General features: G+C 56.0%; 1 protein-coding gene across 1 annotated transcript; it reads right to left on the bottom strand.

Moving 5' to 3' along the window:
- Nucleotides 1–100: 100 nt before the first annotated feature.
- On the bottom strand, nt 101–16,331 carry BJ171DRAFT_459594 (dynein heavy chain and region D6 of dynein motor-domain-containing protein; the record flags this gene model as incomplete). The annotated part of the gene is made up of 15 exons (XM_053108420.1): nt 101–10,400; nt 10,519–10,701; nt 10,943–11,392; nt 11,573–11,761; nt 11,898–12,029; nt 12,144–12,611; nt 12,775–12,970; nt 13,171–13,428; nt 13,589–13,863; nt 14,005–14,226; nt 14,333–14,590; nt 14,791–15,236; nt 15,340–15,598; nt 15,681–15,800; nt 15,978–16,331. 15 exons carry the CDS (start codon nt 16,329–16,331, stop codon nt 210–212), a joined length of 14,001 nt encoding a protein of 4,666 aa, XP_052966312.1. The 3' UTR covers nt 101–209.
- Between the last annotated feature and the right edge of the window lie 2,448 nt (nt 16,332–18,779).

Here is an 18,779-nt window from a genome sequence, read left to right on the forward strand (position 1 = left end):
TCCACGATTTCTGGATCGCAGATGGCCAGGTGCTGCTGGAAAATAAAGAGCGATGACAGAAATGGTGGTGCACCGAATGATACGAAGGCAAGTGCCCGCCGGCATTGAGTGCTTATCAAATCGCATGTTCATGTTTCTTCAAAGAATTGTGCTGCCACCAGACAGTCGAAGCACTCTCTAGCCGTCCTGACACACCAACCAAAGACCAGCTAATCTGTATTCAGCACCAGGCACACTCCCTGCAGCACCCAGTGGCTAATGTGCTCGTTGGTGCTCAAATCGGCGTCGAAAACCCAGCCGATGCCGCTGGCATTGCGTCGCTGCTGAGTGGTGTAAACGGGCGTCCGGAAGGTGTTGACAAGCTTGAGTCGATGCATCTCGATTGGGATAATCCGCAGAATCGGAAGTTCCTGGAGCAAGCGGCCGCCAGATTCGAGCCGAACGAGCGAGCCGGACTTGAGGTCCCATCCGGCGCCTTCGAGGTACAGTCCGGTCACATAGCAACCCGATGATGGCCGCTCATTCACCTCCGAAGGATTCACAAACGCTGTCACCTGTGTGTAGAGCGTCGAACGATCCAGTGGCCAGCCGTTCTTGCGACAGGTTGCCTGAACGAGGGCCGTGATGAACGCCTCAGGGACATGGAGCCCCGAAAGCCATACAACGGCAGGCTCGCCGTTCTTGATCCACGACGAGTATTGCTGAAAGCGCCTCTCGAAGAATTGCATCCATCCGCCCAGACCTTTCTCGGTCTGGGGAGCCAGTTTGCGCCAGGCGCTCGGCAGGGCACCGTTGTAGAGGGCATTGGCCAGATCATCCAGCTTGGCGCTCATTCCAATCTCGCCTTTCAGCGCTCGTCTCAGGTCCTTTAGCGTGCTTGCCATGCATTCGACGAGGATGTTCCAGCGCTCCAATTCCTGCAGCAGCACAATCTGCGTCGGTGAAGGGACGCCGATGGACTTGTAAATTCTCGGGACGTCGTATGTCGTGGGCAGCCTACTCTGGATATCCGAGGCAATGTTTGATATGAACTCTTCGCGACTGATGCCCCCGACTCCGTCCGAGGACCGGGGCTGCAGCGAGATGAGCTGGCTCCACATGTCCTTCACGGCCGTCGTCAAGTAGCCGATCTCAGCGTCGGGGTGGAGCCCGAACACATCTGGGGCATTGTTGAGGGGCAAGCTCTCGATGTATGCAATGTACTGTTCGCGCGTGCCGATCTCGGGGATTTTGTACTCGACGCTCGGGCTCTTGAAAAAGTAGAACGGCTGGAACGAGTCGAACAAAAAATCGCCCATGTACTCGTCCAGATAGGTCATCAACACGCGGCGGTCGTAGTCGTCCGTGACTCGCCCACCGTAGATGGTCTCGCCAATCAAATACCGCAGTGTTGTCCAAGGGATTTTGCCGTCCTTTTGTCCCGCAGTTTTGTCAAGGTAGGTCCGGAGGATCGTCAGGCTGACACGGAAATCGGATTCGTTAAAGTCGTACTTGACGTTCCAGCCAATCTTTCCGTATTTGCCTCGCTCCTGCACGACGGCATGGAAGAATGCCTGCACGTAGATCAGCGGCTTGAACATTTCGTGCGAGCAGTCCTCCATCACCTCGTCGGTCAGCTTGAAGTAGTTGCTGCGGATGTTGAGTTTGAGGCCGTTTGGTGGCTCCGTCACGACCTTGAGCGACTTTTGGAGGATGCCGATCGGGAACTGCGGGGTGGGCTCGGTGGTGAGCCACAGCCGGAAATCCTTGTGTGGCTTTTCGATCTTCTCGAGAACTTTCTCCAGATGGCGAAGCCAACCAACGAGCAGGTGGCAGTTCTGCAGCATCAGCCACTGTCCTCTGGCGACGGCAGTCTCCAGCAGCTGCAGCGCTATCGGGGCTTGTCCCTGTCCAAGCGACAAGAACTTGAGCCTGTTGCCGCCAAATCCGAGATTCTCTGCCAGTTTCTGAAGGTCACTCTGCGGGTCGGCGCCCGGACTGAGGATGAACACCACGGGGCTGGTGGGCGATGACTGGTCAAAGATGTTCTGGAAGTTGACCACGGGCGGCATCACGTACTTTTCGCCAATGTTTTTGATCACAAAGCTGGTGACGGCATTGTAGACCCGGTCAATCCGGAAGCAGCGCAGGAGACAGAGCTGCTGGAACGAGGTCAGGCGCTCCGAGTATCCCATCGGGAACGACGCAACTTCGGGCGCCTCGAGCTTGGCCCAAGTGTGCCACTCCGCTTCGTTGCCCTGCACATGCGTCACGAGGGAGCCAAAGTTTGGATGGATGACCGAGAGCTTTAGCAGGTCCTTCCAGCCCTGGTCGGTGATCCAGATGAAAGGCTTGGGAATCGACGGCTGCTCAAGGGATATATCTCCCTTGAGGAAGAAGTTGAGCTCCGTAAGATCGACCTGGCCCTCGTGCTCCATGAGCTTGATGGTCATCTGAAAGGAAAACATGAGCTTGTGCTTTTCAAACAAACCCGTGCATGCGTAGTTGTATACCGCGTACTTGAGCGTGTCCATGATCTTGTTGAGTCGCTTAGAGAGCAGTGCGTCGGGCTTGCTCTTGTGAAGCGAGCCCACAAAGACCTCGAGGAACGCTGAGAGCGAGTACTGGTACATGGGATTGATGGTCGACAGCTCTGCAAGAACAAAGAAGAGCACCGCACCGCACTTTGCGGCTGGTCGATAGGCATCGCGGGAAGCTTCGACCTCTGCAGAGGTCTGGTTGGCAAGCACAAGCTTCTGTCCGATTTCGGTTGCCTTGGACTTGGTCTCTTCCAAGGTGCGGATCAATTCGACATTGTCAAGCATGAGGCCAGTCGACGAAGCGAGCTCTCGAAGCAACGTGTCCTCGAGGTCCTTCAGCAGACTCTTGTTCTGACTCATCTCGATAATGAGGCGCTCACGCTGCTCTTCGAGCTCCTTGCGTTCATGACCAACGACGACGTTGAGCAACTGGTCGCTCAGGCCCTTGAAAGTGACGCTGTAGTTGATCACAATCGCCGACCCAAAGACCTTGGGCGTGTACGTGGGATTGGCAAGGCGCGAGGTGAGATAGAGCCTGAATCCTGGGTCAAAGTCGACTTCCTTGTCGCCCAGGACAATGAAGCGCCGCGAGCCCGCCACCTTGATGTTTTTCTCGAGAATGTTGTCGATAACGGGATCGATGTATTCGTCCACGTCTTCAAACAAGAACGGGAAGCCGTAGGTTATGGCCATCTCCAGGTGCTTCAAAAAGTCCGGGTCGTTGAAGGATGACACCTTGAGATTGTTGGTGGCCTCTCGTTTCTTGATCCAAGTCACGGCTTGCTGCTGGGGGTCAATGCAGAGGGGGAAGCGCGACGCCTTGGTTGTCAAGATGCCATTCTGGATCGACAGCTCGTCCGCCGGCAGGCCCTCCGATGCCCATTTCGACATTTCCACCTCCGTGACCAGAAGCCGCTCCACTCGAAAGGTCGCACTGAGCGGCACAGCTCGGTTGGTGAGGTCGCTGACCCATCGTTTGTAAACGAGCTCGTTGCGAAGCTCCCAATTGAAGGCTCCTGTGTAGCTGACAAACCCCGAGATCAGCAGACAGTCGCCCAGCAGCTGGATCCGCTGGTCTTTGAGAACGGCCAGGTCGTTGCCCCAGCGCACTCGCTCCGAGCCCAGGCCGGATATGAGTTTGTCAGCTGCGAGCAGGCGTCGCTCCATGACCTCCGCCATCTCCTTCAGTTCCAGCTGCTCCGACTTTGCCTTGTGGAACTGCTGCTGCAGAGTCGACAGCTCGTCGTTGAGCCGCTTGAGTTCCTTTGTGATCTTGTCGAACTCATTCTTGGAGAGCTGTAGGTTGCGCTCCAGCGTCGCTACCGCCGCGCGCTTGGGCTGGATTTGCTTGGCGACGTTGCAGTATCCGACCACGGCGAGCACAAATGTCAGGAGACCCGCACCGGCGGAAGAAATCTCCTGCATGCGAGTTATGGTCACATCCAGCTCGCGCAAGATGCTTTTGACGGCCTTGATCTGCCCGCTGGAGATGTTATCTACGTCGAGCGAGCTGAGCGACGATTTGAAGTCGGTTTGCGACATCATTGTCTTGGCACTCTTCCACGAGACATCCTTGATTCCCTTGATGACGCAAATGCACTCGCACACCTTCTGCACCTCTTTGGGTGGCTTGGCAAACGACCGAATCTCTGTGATTTCCGACGACGACAGGTTGGCCAAGGCCAATCGAGCCTGCTCAAGCGCCGGCAGCGCCTCGGAAAGCGCCGCCTCGGCTTCTTCCTTGTCCTTGGCAATCTGGATGTTCTGGGCATCGAGCTCGCTCTCCTTCTTCTGGGCAAGCCCCTTCTTCTCCTCAGCCTGGCGCGTGTTGGTTGTGATGACTTCGAGTAGCTGGTTGCATGCCTCAGTCTTGTTCTTGACGGCAATGTTCTGTTCAGCCAGCTGCTCGTTCAGGACATCGAGCTGCCGCGAGGATTCCTCCAGCTTGCCCAGTCCAGACTCCAGGCGGGCGCACAGCTTGCCGTTGAGCTCACGGTTTTCTTCCAGCAAACGGTTGTAAGTGCTGATGTAGTCAAGATAGTTCTTTGGTGTGACATAGTTGGCCCGCCTGTACTTTTGAAGAAACTCGATGCTAATGTCGCCCACGGAGAGATGGACGCCAACCATGTGGGCAACGATTTGCGGGCGCTGCTCGCTGGGGATCAGACCTTCCTTCAGGAAGGCGTCGGCTACAGAGAACAGCGCTTGCTCGGGCCATGGAGGAAACCAATCGATGACGGTGTTGTTGACGAGACCCGGGAACGAGCGACATCGCTCGCGCAGCTTGTCGCCTTGCGGCGACATGCACAAAACCACATGTAGGTTGTCCCAGCACTTTCCGACAAAGTACTGCCACATGTTTTCGCGGTTCTGCACCATCCCAAGGCGAGCAACCTCATCACGGATTCCGCCCAGAATAGCGTCTTTCTCCTCGTCTTCATAGAGGGCCGGCACCATTCCACTGGTGAGCATGTTGTTGATGAGTTCCAGAAAGCCCTCTTGGACGACGTGGGCATCGGTAAACATGAACACGGTCTTTTTTCCCGAGCCAAGCATCGAATAGAGGATTTTGAGGCTCTCCCGGAACTCGACTTCGCTGTACCCCCGAGTCAGGGTGATCTCGTAGACGCCATATCCAGCTGCAAAGGCGGCCAGGCGGGTCAGCGATTGCTTACCCGAACCGCCTACGCCAACGAGTAGACAGTGACCGCGCTTCATGCGAATCACACGGTGGATTCGCGTCAAATGATCGAGCGCATCGTCGAAGAGCACCAGGTTCATCTTGTTGAACTTGTCGTTGTACTCCTCCAGGATCTCCTGGAAGATCGATCGGATGGCGGCAAAGTCGAGGAGATCTTCGTACAGCCGGACGGACTCTTCCTGCAGCGCATAGCGAAAGTCTCCAAAGAGAGACGGATTGCGGGTGACGTATTCCTCGTCTGCTTCAAAGTTGTCGAGGATCTGGCGATTGAGCAGCTTGTTGACGTAGTCCTTGTCTGCATCGGTTACGAGGCGGTCGTGGAAGACTCTAAGGGACTCGTTGCGCCAAAGGCGGACAAATTGCTTGGAGGTTTGAAAGTGGTCCGGAGTCGACTGACACAGCCCTTCGTACACACGCGAGATGTCGCGCAGGTTGAAGATATAGTGGAACTTTGATGGCGTTGGCATCAGTGTCTTGGATATCTCGGCAAAGATCTTCAGGGTGAGTGCCGTCAGCTTGTCCGCAGCGCGACGCACGTCGTCCGAGAACGGCGCTGTATGCCCCTGGATGATGCCCGAGTAGATGCGGATGAGCGATGCGTCCTTGGGGAATGTGATGTTGAAGACCGAGAACAGCGAGGCAAAGCGGGGGTCGATGTCGTTGCGGCCGCCACCTGGGGTGCCCATGGATCCGAGACACTGCACGTCTTTGAGATACTTCCAGTTCAGCTCCTTTCCGCGGTCATAGAGTCCGCCGCGCTCGATCAGCAGCTTGAGCAGCGCAATGGGCTGCTGTGTGCCGTAGGTGTCCTTGGCGGGCATGTTGAGATCGTCTATGAACACAATCAGTCTCTTGCCCGCCGCTGGGCCGTACGTGTCCTTGGTGCGCTTCTCGACATTGACCTCCAAGTTACGCTGCACATCAAGCGAGGTTGTGCGCGACGAGAAGCTTATGTTGAGAATCAGGTTCTTGTCCGAGGGCAGAACTCGCAGATAGTTCTGGACCGTCACTGTCTTGGAGGTGCCCACCTCACCAACAAGCAATACTGGCTTCTTGATGCCAATGAGCTTCTCCAGCAGCCAGGTGTGGCGCACGGTGTCGAGCGTGGGCACCAGAATCTCGTGGAATGAGCATGATCGGCTGTGCTCGTATGCAGGCACGTAGTTGTTCCAGGGCACCCACTGCAGCTCAGAGGCATCAAAGTGGTAGTCGTACAAAGATTTGTCGTTACCGGGCAGCTGTCCGAGTACCACCGCCGCGGCCGTGTGCACCAGCGGGAGCTCCGAGAGCTTCTTGACGGCATCCGAGAACTTGATGCGGTCGTCTTCGAGCAAGCTGGCGCCAACCGACCATATGAGGGACTGGATAAAGACACCCTCGACAATGGCTTCCTGAGCGAGCTGCTTTGGGTCTGTCAGCTGCATCTCGAGGATGGAGCACAGCTGCATCACGGTGTTGAGGCCGGTGACGGGTATCACGCGCTTGAGAGGATCGCCCATGAAGCCCTGGAAGGTGCCCTCCAGCACATACTCAACCAGCGATGGCACATACTTATTGAAGAACTTCATGAGGCATTCGACCTTGGTTGGACGGCTGGCCAGCCACTTTTGGTAATACGGTCGGTAGCCCAGGTTCTTTGGGTCCATGTAAACCATGCCGCATCTCGAGACCGTGGCCGGGCTGGCGTATTGAAGGTCACCAACCTCAAAAAGCAGTGCTACATGCTTCTGCAAGCGGATGCGCTCGCCGTTGGGCAGTGTCAGCAGCTTGTTGTCGTCCATGACCGAGTTCATGTTTTCGACCCAGACGGCATCAACGTCGCCATCAAAGACAATGTACTTGCGTTCCTTGCGATCGGTGGGTTTGTTGGTCTCTCTGAAGATGTTGGAGAGCAGACCGTCGGTCCAGTCGCGCGTGGTCTGGTCCAACACACCGTACAGCTCTGCGACGGTAACGGCTTTGGGGTTGAGGATGTACAGCTTGGTGGGGAGTCCCAGCTTGGTCTGGGCCTTGGCAAGTGTGTCGATCACCACGGTCTTTCCGCCGCCGGCCGGGCCGACCACCATCGAGGTGTGGCGGGTGAGCATGGTTTCGTACAGCTGCACGACCTTGTCGACCTGCTCAGGGACCAGGATGTATCCAGAGTCGCGAAGGATTTCCTCGACGGCATCGTTGAAGCTCGGATAGCGGACACGTGGGCAATCGAGACCTGGAAACAGGTCAGTGATGAGACCGAGGAAGAGTGGCACGTCTTCAAAGACAAACTTTGGGAGATTCATATCGCGCAGGGCCCGCATGAGCACAACGTCTTCATTGAGGTCCGGGGACCCGCGCTTGAGCGAGCCCGCCATGACAAGCACGGACTTGAGCGCTCGTAGTCCAAAGTCGTAGTGGTGCTGCTTGGAAAGCTGCCCCTTTGCAAGCTTGTACAGAACCACCATTTTCTTGGCCAGACTCTTGGCCAAGGTGAAGCCTTCCGAAAAGAGCATGATCTCACAGATGAGCTCGAGATCTGGAACGGCCATGACAACGGGCCTGAAGAGCGCTTTGAGGTTGTCGGGAAGCTCGGTGCGGCCGGCATAGCCAGGATTCATGGTGATGAAGATGCCTGTTTTTTTGTCGAGCGAGATCTCGTTGCCCTCGAACTGAAAACGCTTCAGGCCAGCGACGAGGGCGTTCTGGATGGTCTTGATCTGTGCCGAGATCACAGAGAGCACAGCCAGCTCGATTCGGTTGAACTCGTCAAAACATCCCCAGGCGCCTGTTTGCACGAGCCCAGCAAAATTCTGCCCCATGGCGCGGTAGTCCATGCCGTCACCGCAGTTGGTGACCATGCACAGCAGCCCCATTGCCTTGGCCAGATCCTTGACGGTCTCTGTCTTGCCGGTTCCAGCCGGGCCAGCTGGGGCCCCTCCGAGCTTCATCGAAAGTGCTTGTGTGAGCGTTAGATAGCATCGGTCTGTCAACGGAGTGATCACCAGTCGGCCGTTGAGCCCCATGTACTCGTATCCATAGTCAAAGACGCCGTTACACTGGCGCACGATCAATTCGTCTGTCTGTCTGTCCCAATAGAACCGCAGCTGCGACTCCCACTCGAACTCTCCCTCGTCTGTGATCGAGTCGCGCACAAAGCGGTCGACAATGTCGCGAGCGTGAACATCGATAATGATCTGGGAGTTGAGTTTCTTTCGATCGTTCGAGCTCAGGTCGGAACGCACTTTGACAACAAGTTCCTCCATTTGCTCAGCGAGTGACTTTGAATACTTCTTCATCGCCAGCTTGTTGCCGAGTCGGATCTTGCGGAAGACATCCTCGACTTCCCATGTCCACCACACTTGCGAGCCAGCAAGGGCCACCATGCCCTGGTAAGCCAGGATCCAGGGAAGGCGCTCCATGTCGACGTAGTGGAAGATGGCTTCCTTGTGCAGCGTGCGATTGGTTTTTTTCATCTCAGACTCGACGGCAAGCATCCACTCCTCGACGCGGCCCTCGATGGGCACGACGCGCCTGAACTCGAGGCACTCGCCCTCGGACGACGACATGCCGATGACTGCCTTTTCGTTCTTGCCCGTTCCAAAGGTCAGGCGCAGGATGTTGTCGAACATCTTGATGATGTGCTCCTGCACGTTTTTGGGGTCGTGACTTCCCAGGATCGACAGCAGCTCTTCGTCCGAGATGAAGAAGAACCGCGGGAAGGCGTTTCGCTTTGACTCGAGATAGTCCGAGAGAGACTTTTGGCACGATTCGAGCTCGTTCGACAGGTTTTGCAGGAGCTGAAGGCGACCCTCGGCGTTACATGCCTCCATGACGGAGGTGTGCTTGGCCGTGTCGCTCATGAGCTTCTTAAAGGTCTTGTCGATGCGGTCGAACCTGGCTGCCTCCTCCGGAAGCTGCTGGCGAATATCGCCCGAGCCTATAAAGATCGACTCGAGATACATCCATTTGCGCTGGACAATCATCCAGACGTCGATGACTTCGCCAATGTGCGACAGGATCTTCTCCCACTGCTGCACCGAAGGCAAGAAGGCCGTTACGAAGCGAGAGGCTCCCATCGACTGGAGCGACATGGCGTTGTCGTCCAGGGCAGTCGTGATTTCATCGACGGCGCCAAGGATGAAGCCGCGATCCTCGGTGCCCTTGGTGTACTTGACGACAACAAATTTTGTGTTGCGCCAGGTGTTTTCAATGTCACGGATGCCGTTTTCGATACTGAGCTCCTTCATAGCCCCGGACACAATCTCGCCGATGGCCTCGGAGTGTTCGTGCAAGTTCATTGAGAAGAGCTTCTCGAGGGTAAAGATCTCGGGGTTCATGTCAAAGCTTTTGCCGGTGATCTCCATCAAACGCTTCCAGTGGCGGTCGCGAAGGGCCTCGTTTTTGAGGTCGGCAAAGAGTGGGATCGAGTCCTTGAAGGTGACGATCTTTTCGGCAACGACGTTGTAAGGCGGTAGTTGCTTGAGCTCCTTGGGCATCTTCTTGAGCCTCGACGAGAACGTCTCGACACCCTTGTTGAGGACGTTGATGTCGAGGTTCGACCACAGCGTCGTCGACCATCCGTTGATGGCGTCCTTGACCTCGGTGTAGAGCTCGTAGATCTTGTCGAGCTCCTTGATTTCGCTCTCGATCTCAAACAGCTCTGGGTACGAGGTGATGATCAGGTTGAACAGCTTCTCGGCCTTGACCAGGTGCTCGCGCTTGGCTAGAAAGCCAGCGACCATTTCCTTGGACTGCTTCAGCAACTCGAGACCGTGATCCATGTCGAGGTCCATGGCGCCGGGGCCGTTGACGGTGAACTCCTCGCGCGCACGCTTGAGCTCGGCCTTGAACTCTTTGACCTGGTTCTGGGTCGTGTCGGTGAACTTTGCCTTGACCGGGATCAGCGAGTCGTCAACGCGGCGCGCGGTCTCAAGCATCTCGGCCCACTTGACCGGCAGCTCGTTGGCCATCGCAATCTCGTCCTCCGAAATCTCAATGTTGTACATTCGGAAGATCCGATAGCCTTCAATGACGTCCTGGTATTTGACTTCGACTTCCTCTGTTGCGCCGCGGATCTCGGCGATCACGTTGAGGACAAAGGTCAGGTCGTCGAGGGTGGTGGGTGTTCGCTGGAGATCTTCGTGGTACTTTTGCATCCTCTCGGTGAGCTCGGTGAGTCCTTCCTTTGTTTTGATATTGAGATGCTTGCCTTTGGGCAATGTCGCCACCGCACACCAACGCTGTCAGTCTGATGATCAGCGTGCTGGAGTGCCCGGGCAAATGCGCGGCAGCAACCGAGACACACTCACCTATAGATACTACCCAGCTGGTGGCCTCGCTATGAATCGCCGCTTGAAGTGGCAGTGAAATGACCCGAATAAATCCAATGTCTTTGACGGTGACCTGATTCTCGACATCGACAGCGAGTTTGGAGTAGAACGCCAACTTTTCGTCATAGTTGATGATTGTGGGCTTTTTCTGGGCAAACTTTTCCAGCGTGATAACCTAGGAGGTTCCGAAGCCAAGTGGTGAGCCCATATTCACCCAAGACAACCGGTCCCTTCCCTTGACCAGAGGCTACAATGGTCCGCTCAGACCTCCGCTCACAAAACGCACGTGGAGCCGCGAGCACAGGATCACAGAGCTCCGCCGGCGCCGACGATACAACAGGGACGATCTTGATCGGGTATCAGGGCCCCCAAACAAGTCGTCGAACTGCCAATGCCTCTGCTACATCGGCACGCACCTTGTCCACTTTCCACAGCGGGCGGTACTTGCGCCATGTGTCGAGGTAGCCGGAAAGCTCTCCAAAGGTCCTTGTGACGGTGGTGTTGAGCTGCGAGACCAAGGCTATGATTTTTTGGTTGCAAACCACGTCGGAATGGAAGCTAAAGACCATCGGCTCTTCGTCTTCGCTGATTTTCTGAGGCGGCGTGATGTGGCAGGTGCCGTTCTGCCAGCGATGAAACTGCTTGGTCGAGTCGATTACTGATCGCGCAAACTTTATAATCATCTTGTAAATCTCAGCAGCGAGCGGTGCGATCACAATCTCGGGAGCCGAGAGCGATGCAAAGACCTTGAAGAGCGGAGCGGACCGCTGTGGCGGGATTCGGAACGGCGTCGGACCAGGCTTGGTCTTTCGGCTGGTCACTTGGCCCATGAGGCTTTCCAGATACTGTAGATTGTTCACGACCATCTGAGGACCAATCGGAGAAGTTAGTGATGCTATCGTTGCTATTGTTGCCATCAACGTCAAAGACACAGCCCGGCCCAGCCACGATGACGAGACGGATTCCAGCGCTCAAGTCGGGATGTGCCATCAACTTCCTGATGTGGCGGCCAGTGAGTATAGTACAATACGGGCTCAGCGACTTACAAAGTTGAGCGCGGAGAACACCCGCTTTTCCCAATAGTAGTAGTAGTCCTTGAGCACCTTGCTCTTGCCTGTGTTGGTGCCAGCGACGAGCGACTCCATCTTGATGAGAAGCGGACCGATGCTGCGATATTTCATGGTCATGCCCTCCAGAGTGTTCACTCGATGCTTGTTGATGTAGTCAAAGAACTCCTGATAGAGTGGCCATTCGCGGCGATGTCAGAACGGTCAAGTGTGCCAGCGCACATCGGTGGCCTCGTGTCTTGGATAAAGCAGCGCAAGCAAAACCAACTCGCTCAAGCGGCGTGATCCGAGAATGTCAACTAACATGGGCATCAACAATGTCGCTCGATGTGGGCAATTCGACCAACATTGACTGTGCGATCTGGTCGACCGAGCGTGCGATATTGGCCGAGTTTTTGCGGATCTGGTTCACCATGGATGAGAACTTGTTGATTTCCTGGGAATTCAGGATGGGTGTAGCCACCAGATGTTAGTGCCTGAGTGTATGGGATGACCGTTGAGCCAGACAATGGCACCAGCCGTGCTACACAGCCACGCAGATTCAGCCCACCTGGTTACACCTCTGGATAAAATCTGGGATTCCGAGGGAGTTCCAGTTGAGGCGTGTAAAGCCCGGTTTCATGACGCGCTTCAACTCGACCATCTGCACCTGCAGCAGCTTTCTCTCGGCTTCGTCCAGTAGAACGACGACGCCGTTGTAGCTATTGAGCATGGCGTTGAGGTTTTCGACATAGGTGTAGTACTTTTCCTCTTGCAGCGCCACGTTCAGTGCGGACTCGGGGATGGAGAACCCCATCAGTTCAAGATACTTGGTTTCCTTGATGATCTCCTTTAGTTCCGGCCGGAAGTTTACGAGGACTTTCTCGAATGGCTTGTCGGCTGAGGCGTCCGGTGTTCCGGGAGTAGTCGTGGTGACGACAACAGTGGCTGGCTGCGCTGCTCCGTCCTTGGTCAGGATATGCGACTTGAGGTACATGATGGAGCTAGCATCGACGGAGGAGCACCACTGGTAGTAGAGCTGTGATGTAAAAGCGTCGATGAGCTCAAACAGTATCTGGCGTTGTACCCCGCAAAGATCCGCTCGACCCTGATGCTGCATACAGGATTGCTGTCACTGCCTAACGTCCATTGCATATGCAGCACATCGCAGACCAAGGACGTGAGAAAACTCGCTGTCATACCGTTTGCTCGTACTCGCGCATGGCTTTTGCAGCCGTGAGATACTTTCGGGTGACTGCTCGTCCCTGCTCGCTCGCCAGCATCTCCTGTAGCGATTGGAATCGCACGATAGTCTTTTTGATCCTGTAGAATAGCGAGCGCGACCACGCGATGGCACCTGCAATTTTTGGTTGGTTCTTTGTACACGGTGGATTGTTTCTTTGTGGGTTGATTCGCCGTGGAGATATTCAGTGTGCAGATGTGATTAGTGACAGATTTGGCTGTCCTGCTCTCCTTCCATACAACTCAAGAGCACGTTCCGGCAACACTCTTCTGCATCACCAACAGACCACAGATACTTGTATCTTTGCGTCGTTTGATTCTGTGAAATTCGGCGTGCACATGCTCAAGGTACTCACTTGTTGTTTGTAAAGATCTCCTCGATGATATCGACCTCGCGGGCGTACTGGTCCAGAATCTCATACCACTTGCCCATAAGCTGGTTATTGATAGACTCGCGGGATTTGATGTTCTTGATGTTTTGCAGCAAATCAAACGCACCCTCCGCAGAGCGAAGCTTCTTGAATGAGGCGTCGATAAACTGCTTGGCCATGTCCTCGATCTGCACAATCTGTTCACGGAATCGCGACATGAGAGAGTCCCAGGAGCTTTGATATCTGGGTGGGCCCAGACACAGCGAGTGGATGAGTAATAGGACACTGGCCATGGAAAATAAGGCAGAATGTGGCTGCCGCAACGAGCTACTGCGGTTTTATACAGTCTAGGCTGATTCGTGGTGCTGATGCGATCGCCAGCCCGTGGTCCTTGCCCCCTTACTTTTTGGAAAACTGATCAAACGGAATCTGCTCAAAGGGCACGATCAAGGCTTCGACGCGCTTGATCACTTCGTCGATCTGTTGGGGATCGCCCGTGACGGCCTTCAGTTCAGGCCCAAAGATGCTGTAAAACTGCTCCATGACCTCGGCAATCTCGAACAGATCCGAGCACTTGAGGGCAATATAGTTGGTCTGCTCAAAGAGCTTCTTGCGGTCAAACTCCCAGCGTTGATCACGGCCGGACTGCTCGATTCGCTCGCGGACTTGGAAGTAGGTCTGGGCGCAGCGAAGCAGAGTGTTGCGTGTACGTGACCAAAGAGACGATCAATCTCACGCTCAGATTCGAAGGAGCGACAAGACTGGGGCCTCCCTCGTCGCTCCCCCCCTTCCACCCCCAAGCATCATATTGGAGATTACCTTGCTCCAGCTCTCGAGAAGGTTCTTTGCGTCCATGATCTTCTTCTTTGCGCTGACAGGAGGTTCACGGAGGATAGTTTTGATGTTGACAATGTTCTCGACCTTGTTGGCGAGCTCCCACGCAATGCGGCTCATGAGCGGAACCATGCGTTCGTCCCTGTTGTAGTGCCGAGAGATGATCCAAACCATCCGAATGGCGTTCATGAGCGATGGGAGCGAGTCCTGTGGATCGTAAACGGAGGATAGCGCTTGTTGTTACTGAAAATACTCGCAAGCGAGTGAGGGAACCAAACGCCGCACTTGCGCCGACCGACACCAAACATCTTACCTGAACGCTGATGAGACTGCCTGTGATGATGTTCTTGAAATGCCGCTCCAGGGTGCTGAGGAACTTGACATTGTCCTTGGCCTCAGTATAGAACTTGTTCAACTCCCCGAGTTGAAACTCGAGCGACGAGCAGCATGGAACCTGTGCTTTGTGCAGGATCTTGACCATCGAGTGGACGATTGGCAGATTGAGCTGTTCGTAGAGGGTCGACAGAGATGCATTGCGGTCGCGCCAAAACTCAATCTCGGACAATGGACCCTGGCGTAGGATAGAGAGTCAGATTGAGCTGGACATCAACACTTTTGTCAACAAACACCACGTCGCTCGTAGAATCGGTTGGATATGGCAATGCACAAGGATCCAGAAGTGTCATCTGCAATGAATTTTCGGATCTGCAAGTGACGAGGACCCAAGCCAGACACATAGCTGTCGATGTACAGGCATATCGCAGCACCCACATTTCCGTTCGGGACTTTCTTAGTTTCCTTGGCAAGCGCGCCGATGATGGTCTCAATCCACTCTTCGGCCAGCATCTCGAGCTTCCGCACGACCAGCACGTCTTTGGCTGAAGTGTCGATGTCGGCGATGGCAACCAAATTCAGGTCGTCTGGAATGTTAAGGCGGGTCTCACCGGCGACCTGCTGGGCGGTGTGGGTGATTTGGCTGGTGAACTTCTGCATGGCCACGACAAACTCGGAGGTCATGTTGGTTGGAGCCTTGGCAGTAGAGAAAGCGCCTTCGGTCGTCTCCGTGACGGCTGCTTGGCTATCGTAAATTTCGTCATCAAAGTCGGGGACACTCAGGATCGGCAAGTAAACCTCTGAGAGTAGCTGCTCGAGCATGATGAGGGTATGGCCAGAGAAGTAACCGACGTCTAGCCACTGAGGCAGATGGATCGCGGCATCTGGAAAGCGGTGGAGTGTGTGAATGCACGTCAAGGTACCGCTCTGCTCCACAAGATGTGGTTCCGCAAAGCGGGAAGCGCTGGCCAGGCTTCGGCAACCTACCTTCGGCGCTTTTGGGCATGGGGATCGGCCCGGCTTTGTTGCGGAGAAAGAAGATCAGGTTGACCTCAGAGACTTTTTCTGGGACGCTCTGCACATACATGTGAAGTTTGTGGACGTCCTTCATCACGAAGCAGGGCTGAGGTGGGGCGGCTGGGGCAGCGGCGGCTGGTGGAGCCTCTGGCCCGGGCTGGGCCGTACCGCCTTCTGCTTCGGCTCCTTCAGCGTTTGCTGGACCAGAAGCCTCCTCGGGCTGGGCCTCCTACACCGAGCGACGTGTCAGCAGCGGGAAATGCGCGACGTACAGAATGCAAGGTCATCTGTAGCTTTGATGATCAACGTACAGCGACAGAAAGTTGTGGAGCGTCTGGAGCCAGAGCCTCGGCTGCAGCTTCCTTTGGTGTCTGGTCGGTAGCTGCGAAGCGGGGCGAAACAAGCTGAGTGGGCGAGAACGTTTCGGGCAGCTTTGGAATATAAGTTCAAGCCCCGTGTGATGAAACACCGTGGCACCTACCTGGGCCATCGCCGGCGGTCTTCTCCTCGGCAGGCTTCGGGCTCTCGCCTGGCTGATCACCTGCTGGCGCGCTGGCTGCAGACAACTCGGTGACTTCGGCGGGAGTGGGCTCGGTGGTCAAGTCGACCACCTCGTCGGCATTTGTGGTACTCTCGACGGGCAACTCGACAGGCTTGACTTCGATCCGGATTTGTGAGACTTCGTTCCAGAACACGAGCGCGGACTGGTTCGTGTGGGACTCGAGATAGTCCATGAGTGCTTGGAGGTGAACGCGGTTGTCGCGCTCCAGGCAATCGAGGAACCATTCGGACGGAGACTGCAAGCCGGCGGATGTCGACTCGGCCATGAGGCCGGATTCGACCTGCTTCCTGATCCACACGATTCGATCATCGTGCAGCGGATCTGCTGGCATGGGTGCCGGGACATAGGCGGGCTCAGCAGGAGCGCCTGTCGCGGCGCCAGCGGTTCGGGGACGCGACATGCACGGCAGACGCGAGGGGCTGGGCTGGCCAGGAACAAGGCGTGTTCAATGTGCACGAAGAGGCACAAATGGTCCTGGAGGGGGGCTCTCTGGCTCGGAGATGCACTCGGCAATTGGAAGAGCTTTGAGAGAGATGGGAGAATGTGCGCGTGCGTATGACGACGCGTGAATATATGTGATACGCAGGTGTGGACTCTGCTCAGATCCAGCAGTCGCAGGTTGCTGCCCTGGAGCAGAACGAGGCTGGATTGCTGCGTGGAGTGGTCGCCGGGCTGAAAGCTGAAGCAGCACGAAGGGGCACGAAGCGAATACTGCGGCGCGGTAGTTGCTGAGGGGTCACAAGAACGGGTGTGGCAGCTGGTGCTCTACGGGCAGCTTCAACGGGAGCAGATGGGAGAGCGCCCTGATGGCAAGCGGACGGGAATGCCCGCGCGAGTGTGGGAAACGGCTGCATTCCCACGGCCGCATGTCCAGCAGCGCCACGCCGAGACCACGTGGACACATCATGCTGATTGGCCGCGGTCGGTGGCGGCTTGAGCATGTCCGGAGAGCGGCGCACGGGGCGGAAGGCAGCATATGGGAGGCCGGAGGACAGCATCTGCGATGCATATGCGTCGCAAATGCGGACCCAGAGAGGATGCGAGATAGAAACGGAAGTGGGTGTGGATTGCGACAGGAGGGTGGGTGCATCAGATTGCCAGTGTGATGGGGAATGGCGATCCACGAAACATGAAACATGAAATATGAAACATGAAACATAAAACATGAAACATGAAACATGACAGGGCATCCATCGCAACCACAATCAAAACAACTACAATCAGAACAACTGAAATCGCAATATCAACACTCGCAGCTATCGCGGCTGCCGCATTGGCCACAGCAACTACCACCGGCCGGACACCGTCGGAGTGGCGTCCCATCTGAACCAGCCTCGTCCGCCTGTCCGAGACCGCTCCCACACTCCAAGCAGCGTCCAGGACTCCCCCCCCCGCTCATGGACAGACCAAAAAGCTGCCCGCTGGCTCTTGGGCTCCCTCCCTCCTTCGCAGCCCGTCTGACCTTTGCCAAGTTAATCCAAGCCCAGCACCGATCTACGATCTCCCTCGATCTCATAGACCCGCCGTTCTAGACATGTCCTCCGCACCCCACAGCTCCGCATTTGCCCTCAGCGATCCCATGGGCGCCGATCAGGTGCGGACTGCATTGTATTCGTCTCCTCCGCATCTCCGCAGGGCTCCTGGCCGATCTCCGCAGGATCTGTCTCCTGGCTCGGCTATCATCCCAGCGTCGAATCCATGATCCTGTCTGCTGTGATCATCCGCCACTTACTGCTATTTCCTTGCTTATCATCGCCACCACTGTCGCTATGACTGCTGCTGCTGCTGTTTCGCCACCCGACTCATTCGGTCACAAATCAGATCGATAGCGACCTGGATGCTGCCACAACCTTCCTGGAGATGGCCCTGAATGATCGCCAGACTCTGCCGCGAGATCCCTACGAGCTTCGCCAGCTGCTTCAGGATGGCTCTATTCTGTGTCGGTGCGTAAAGTCTTTTGTTCCTGCGCCAACCGCAAACATCGATCGGAGACTCCGGGCTCACCCGCATTGACGACATCGACCGCCGCTGTCGCTGCTCGCAATACATCCCTCGCTCGCTGTGACATCGCCGCCGCCGTCGTCCTCGGCAGCTCCGGCCTTCGCAATATCGCCACTGCATTCCTGCTATCCTTTCTGCAACTTACACCACCCGCTGATCCTGTCTGCAACCCACATCACTCGTTGTCGTTGATCGGCGGATGTAATCGCCAGGCTGCTTAGCATTCTCTCGCCTGGGATATTCTCGCTCATTGCCAGCAATGTGTCCCAAGCCGGTCCATCGCAGCCCAAGGCAAGTGCCGCTTCCGAATCAGCTTGTCGCTTCCTTCGCATCCATCTAACCCGGCGTCTCCCAATCTTCCCGAGCAGACCGACAACGTTGCACTGTTCCTGCAGGGCGCCAGGGCTCTCGGTGTTCCGGACTCGGAGCTGTTTGATCCCAGAGACCTACACAGCAGCAGAACTATCCACAATGTACATTATCGCTCCGGCATCACAGGCCAGCTTTGTCGCTTTCCTTCATGACGTGCATATCCTGCCATCTCATGATGCGCTGTTGAGGATTCGGCGGCAGGCGATGCGTGCCCCATCATTTCGGACATGCTCCTGACGAGTCCGGCTCCCTGTTCTGTCTCCCCTAGGTCGTCCTGACCTTGCTTGCCCTCCAGCGCTGCACCTCAACCAAAGGCAAGGGCGCTCTACCTCCTATCCGCTCAAAGCCGGCACGCAAGCTGCCTCCGCTTCTAATGAAGGCCGAGGCCGTTGCTAAAGACGCGCCTGCTATGCGGAAACCAGCCATCACCTCATTCGATGCCATCGGCGTCGATCCACCACTTTCCTCCGCAAGC

The sequence above is a fragment of the Polychytrium aggregatum genome (genome assembly GCF_025602895.1).
Source record: "Polychytrium aggregatum strain JEL109 chromosome Unknown BJ171scaffold_20, whole genome shotgun sequence".
NCBI lineage: Eukaryota > Fungi > Chytridiomycota > Chytridiomycetes > Polychytriales > Polychytrium > Polychytrium aggregatum.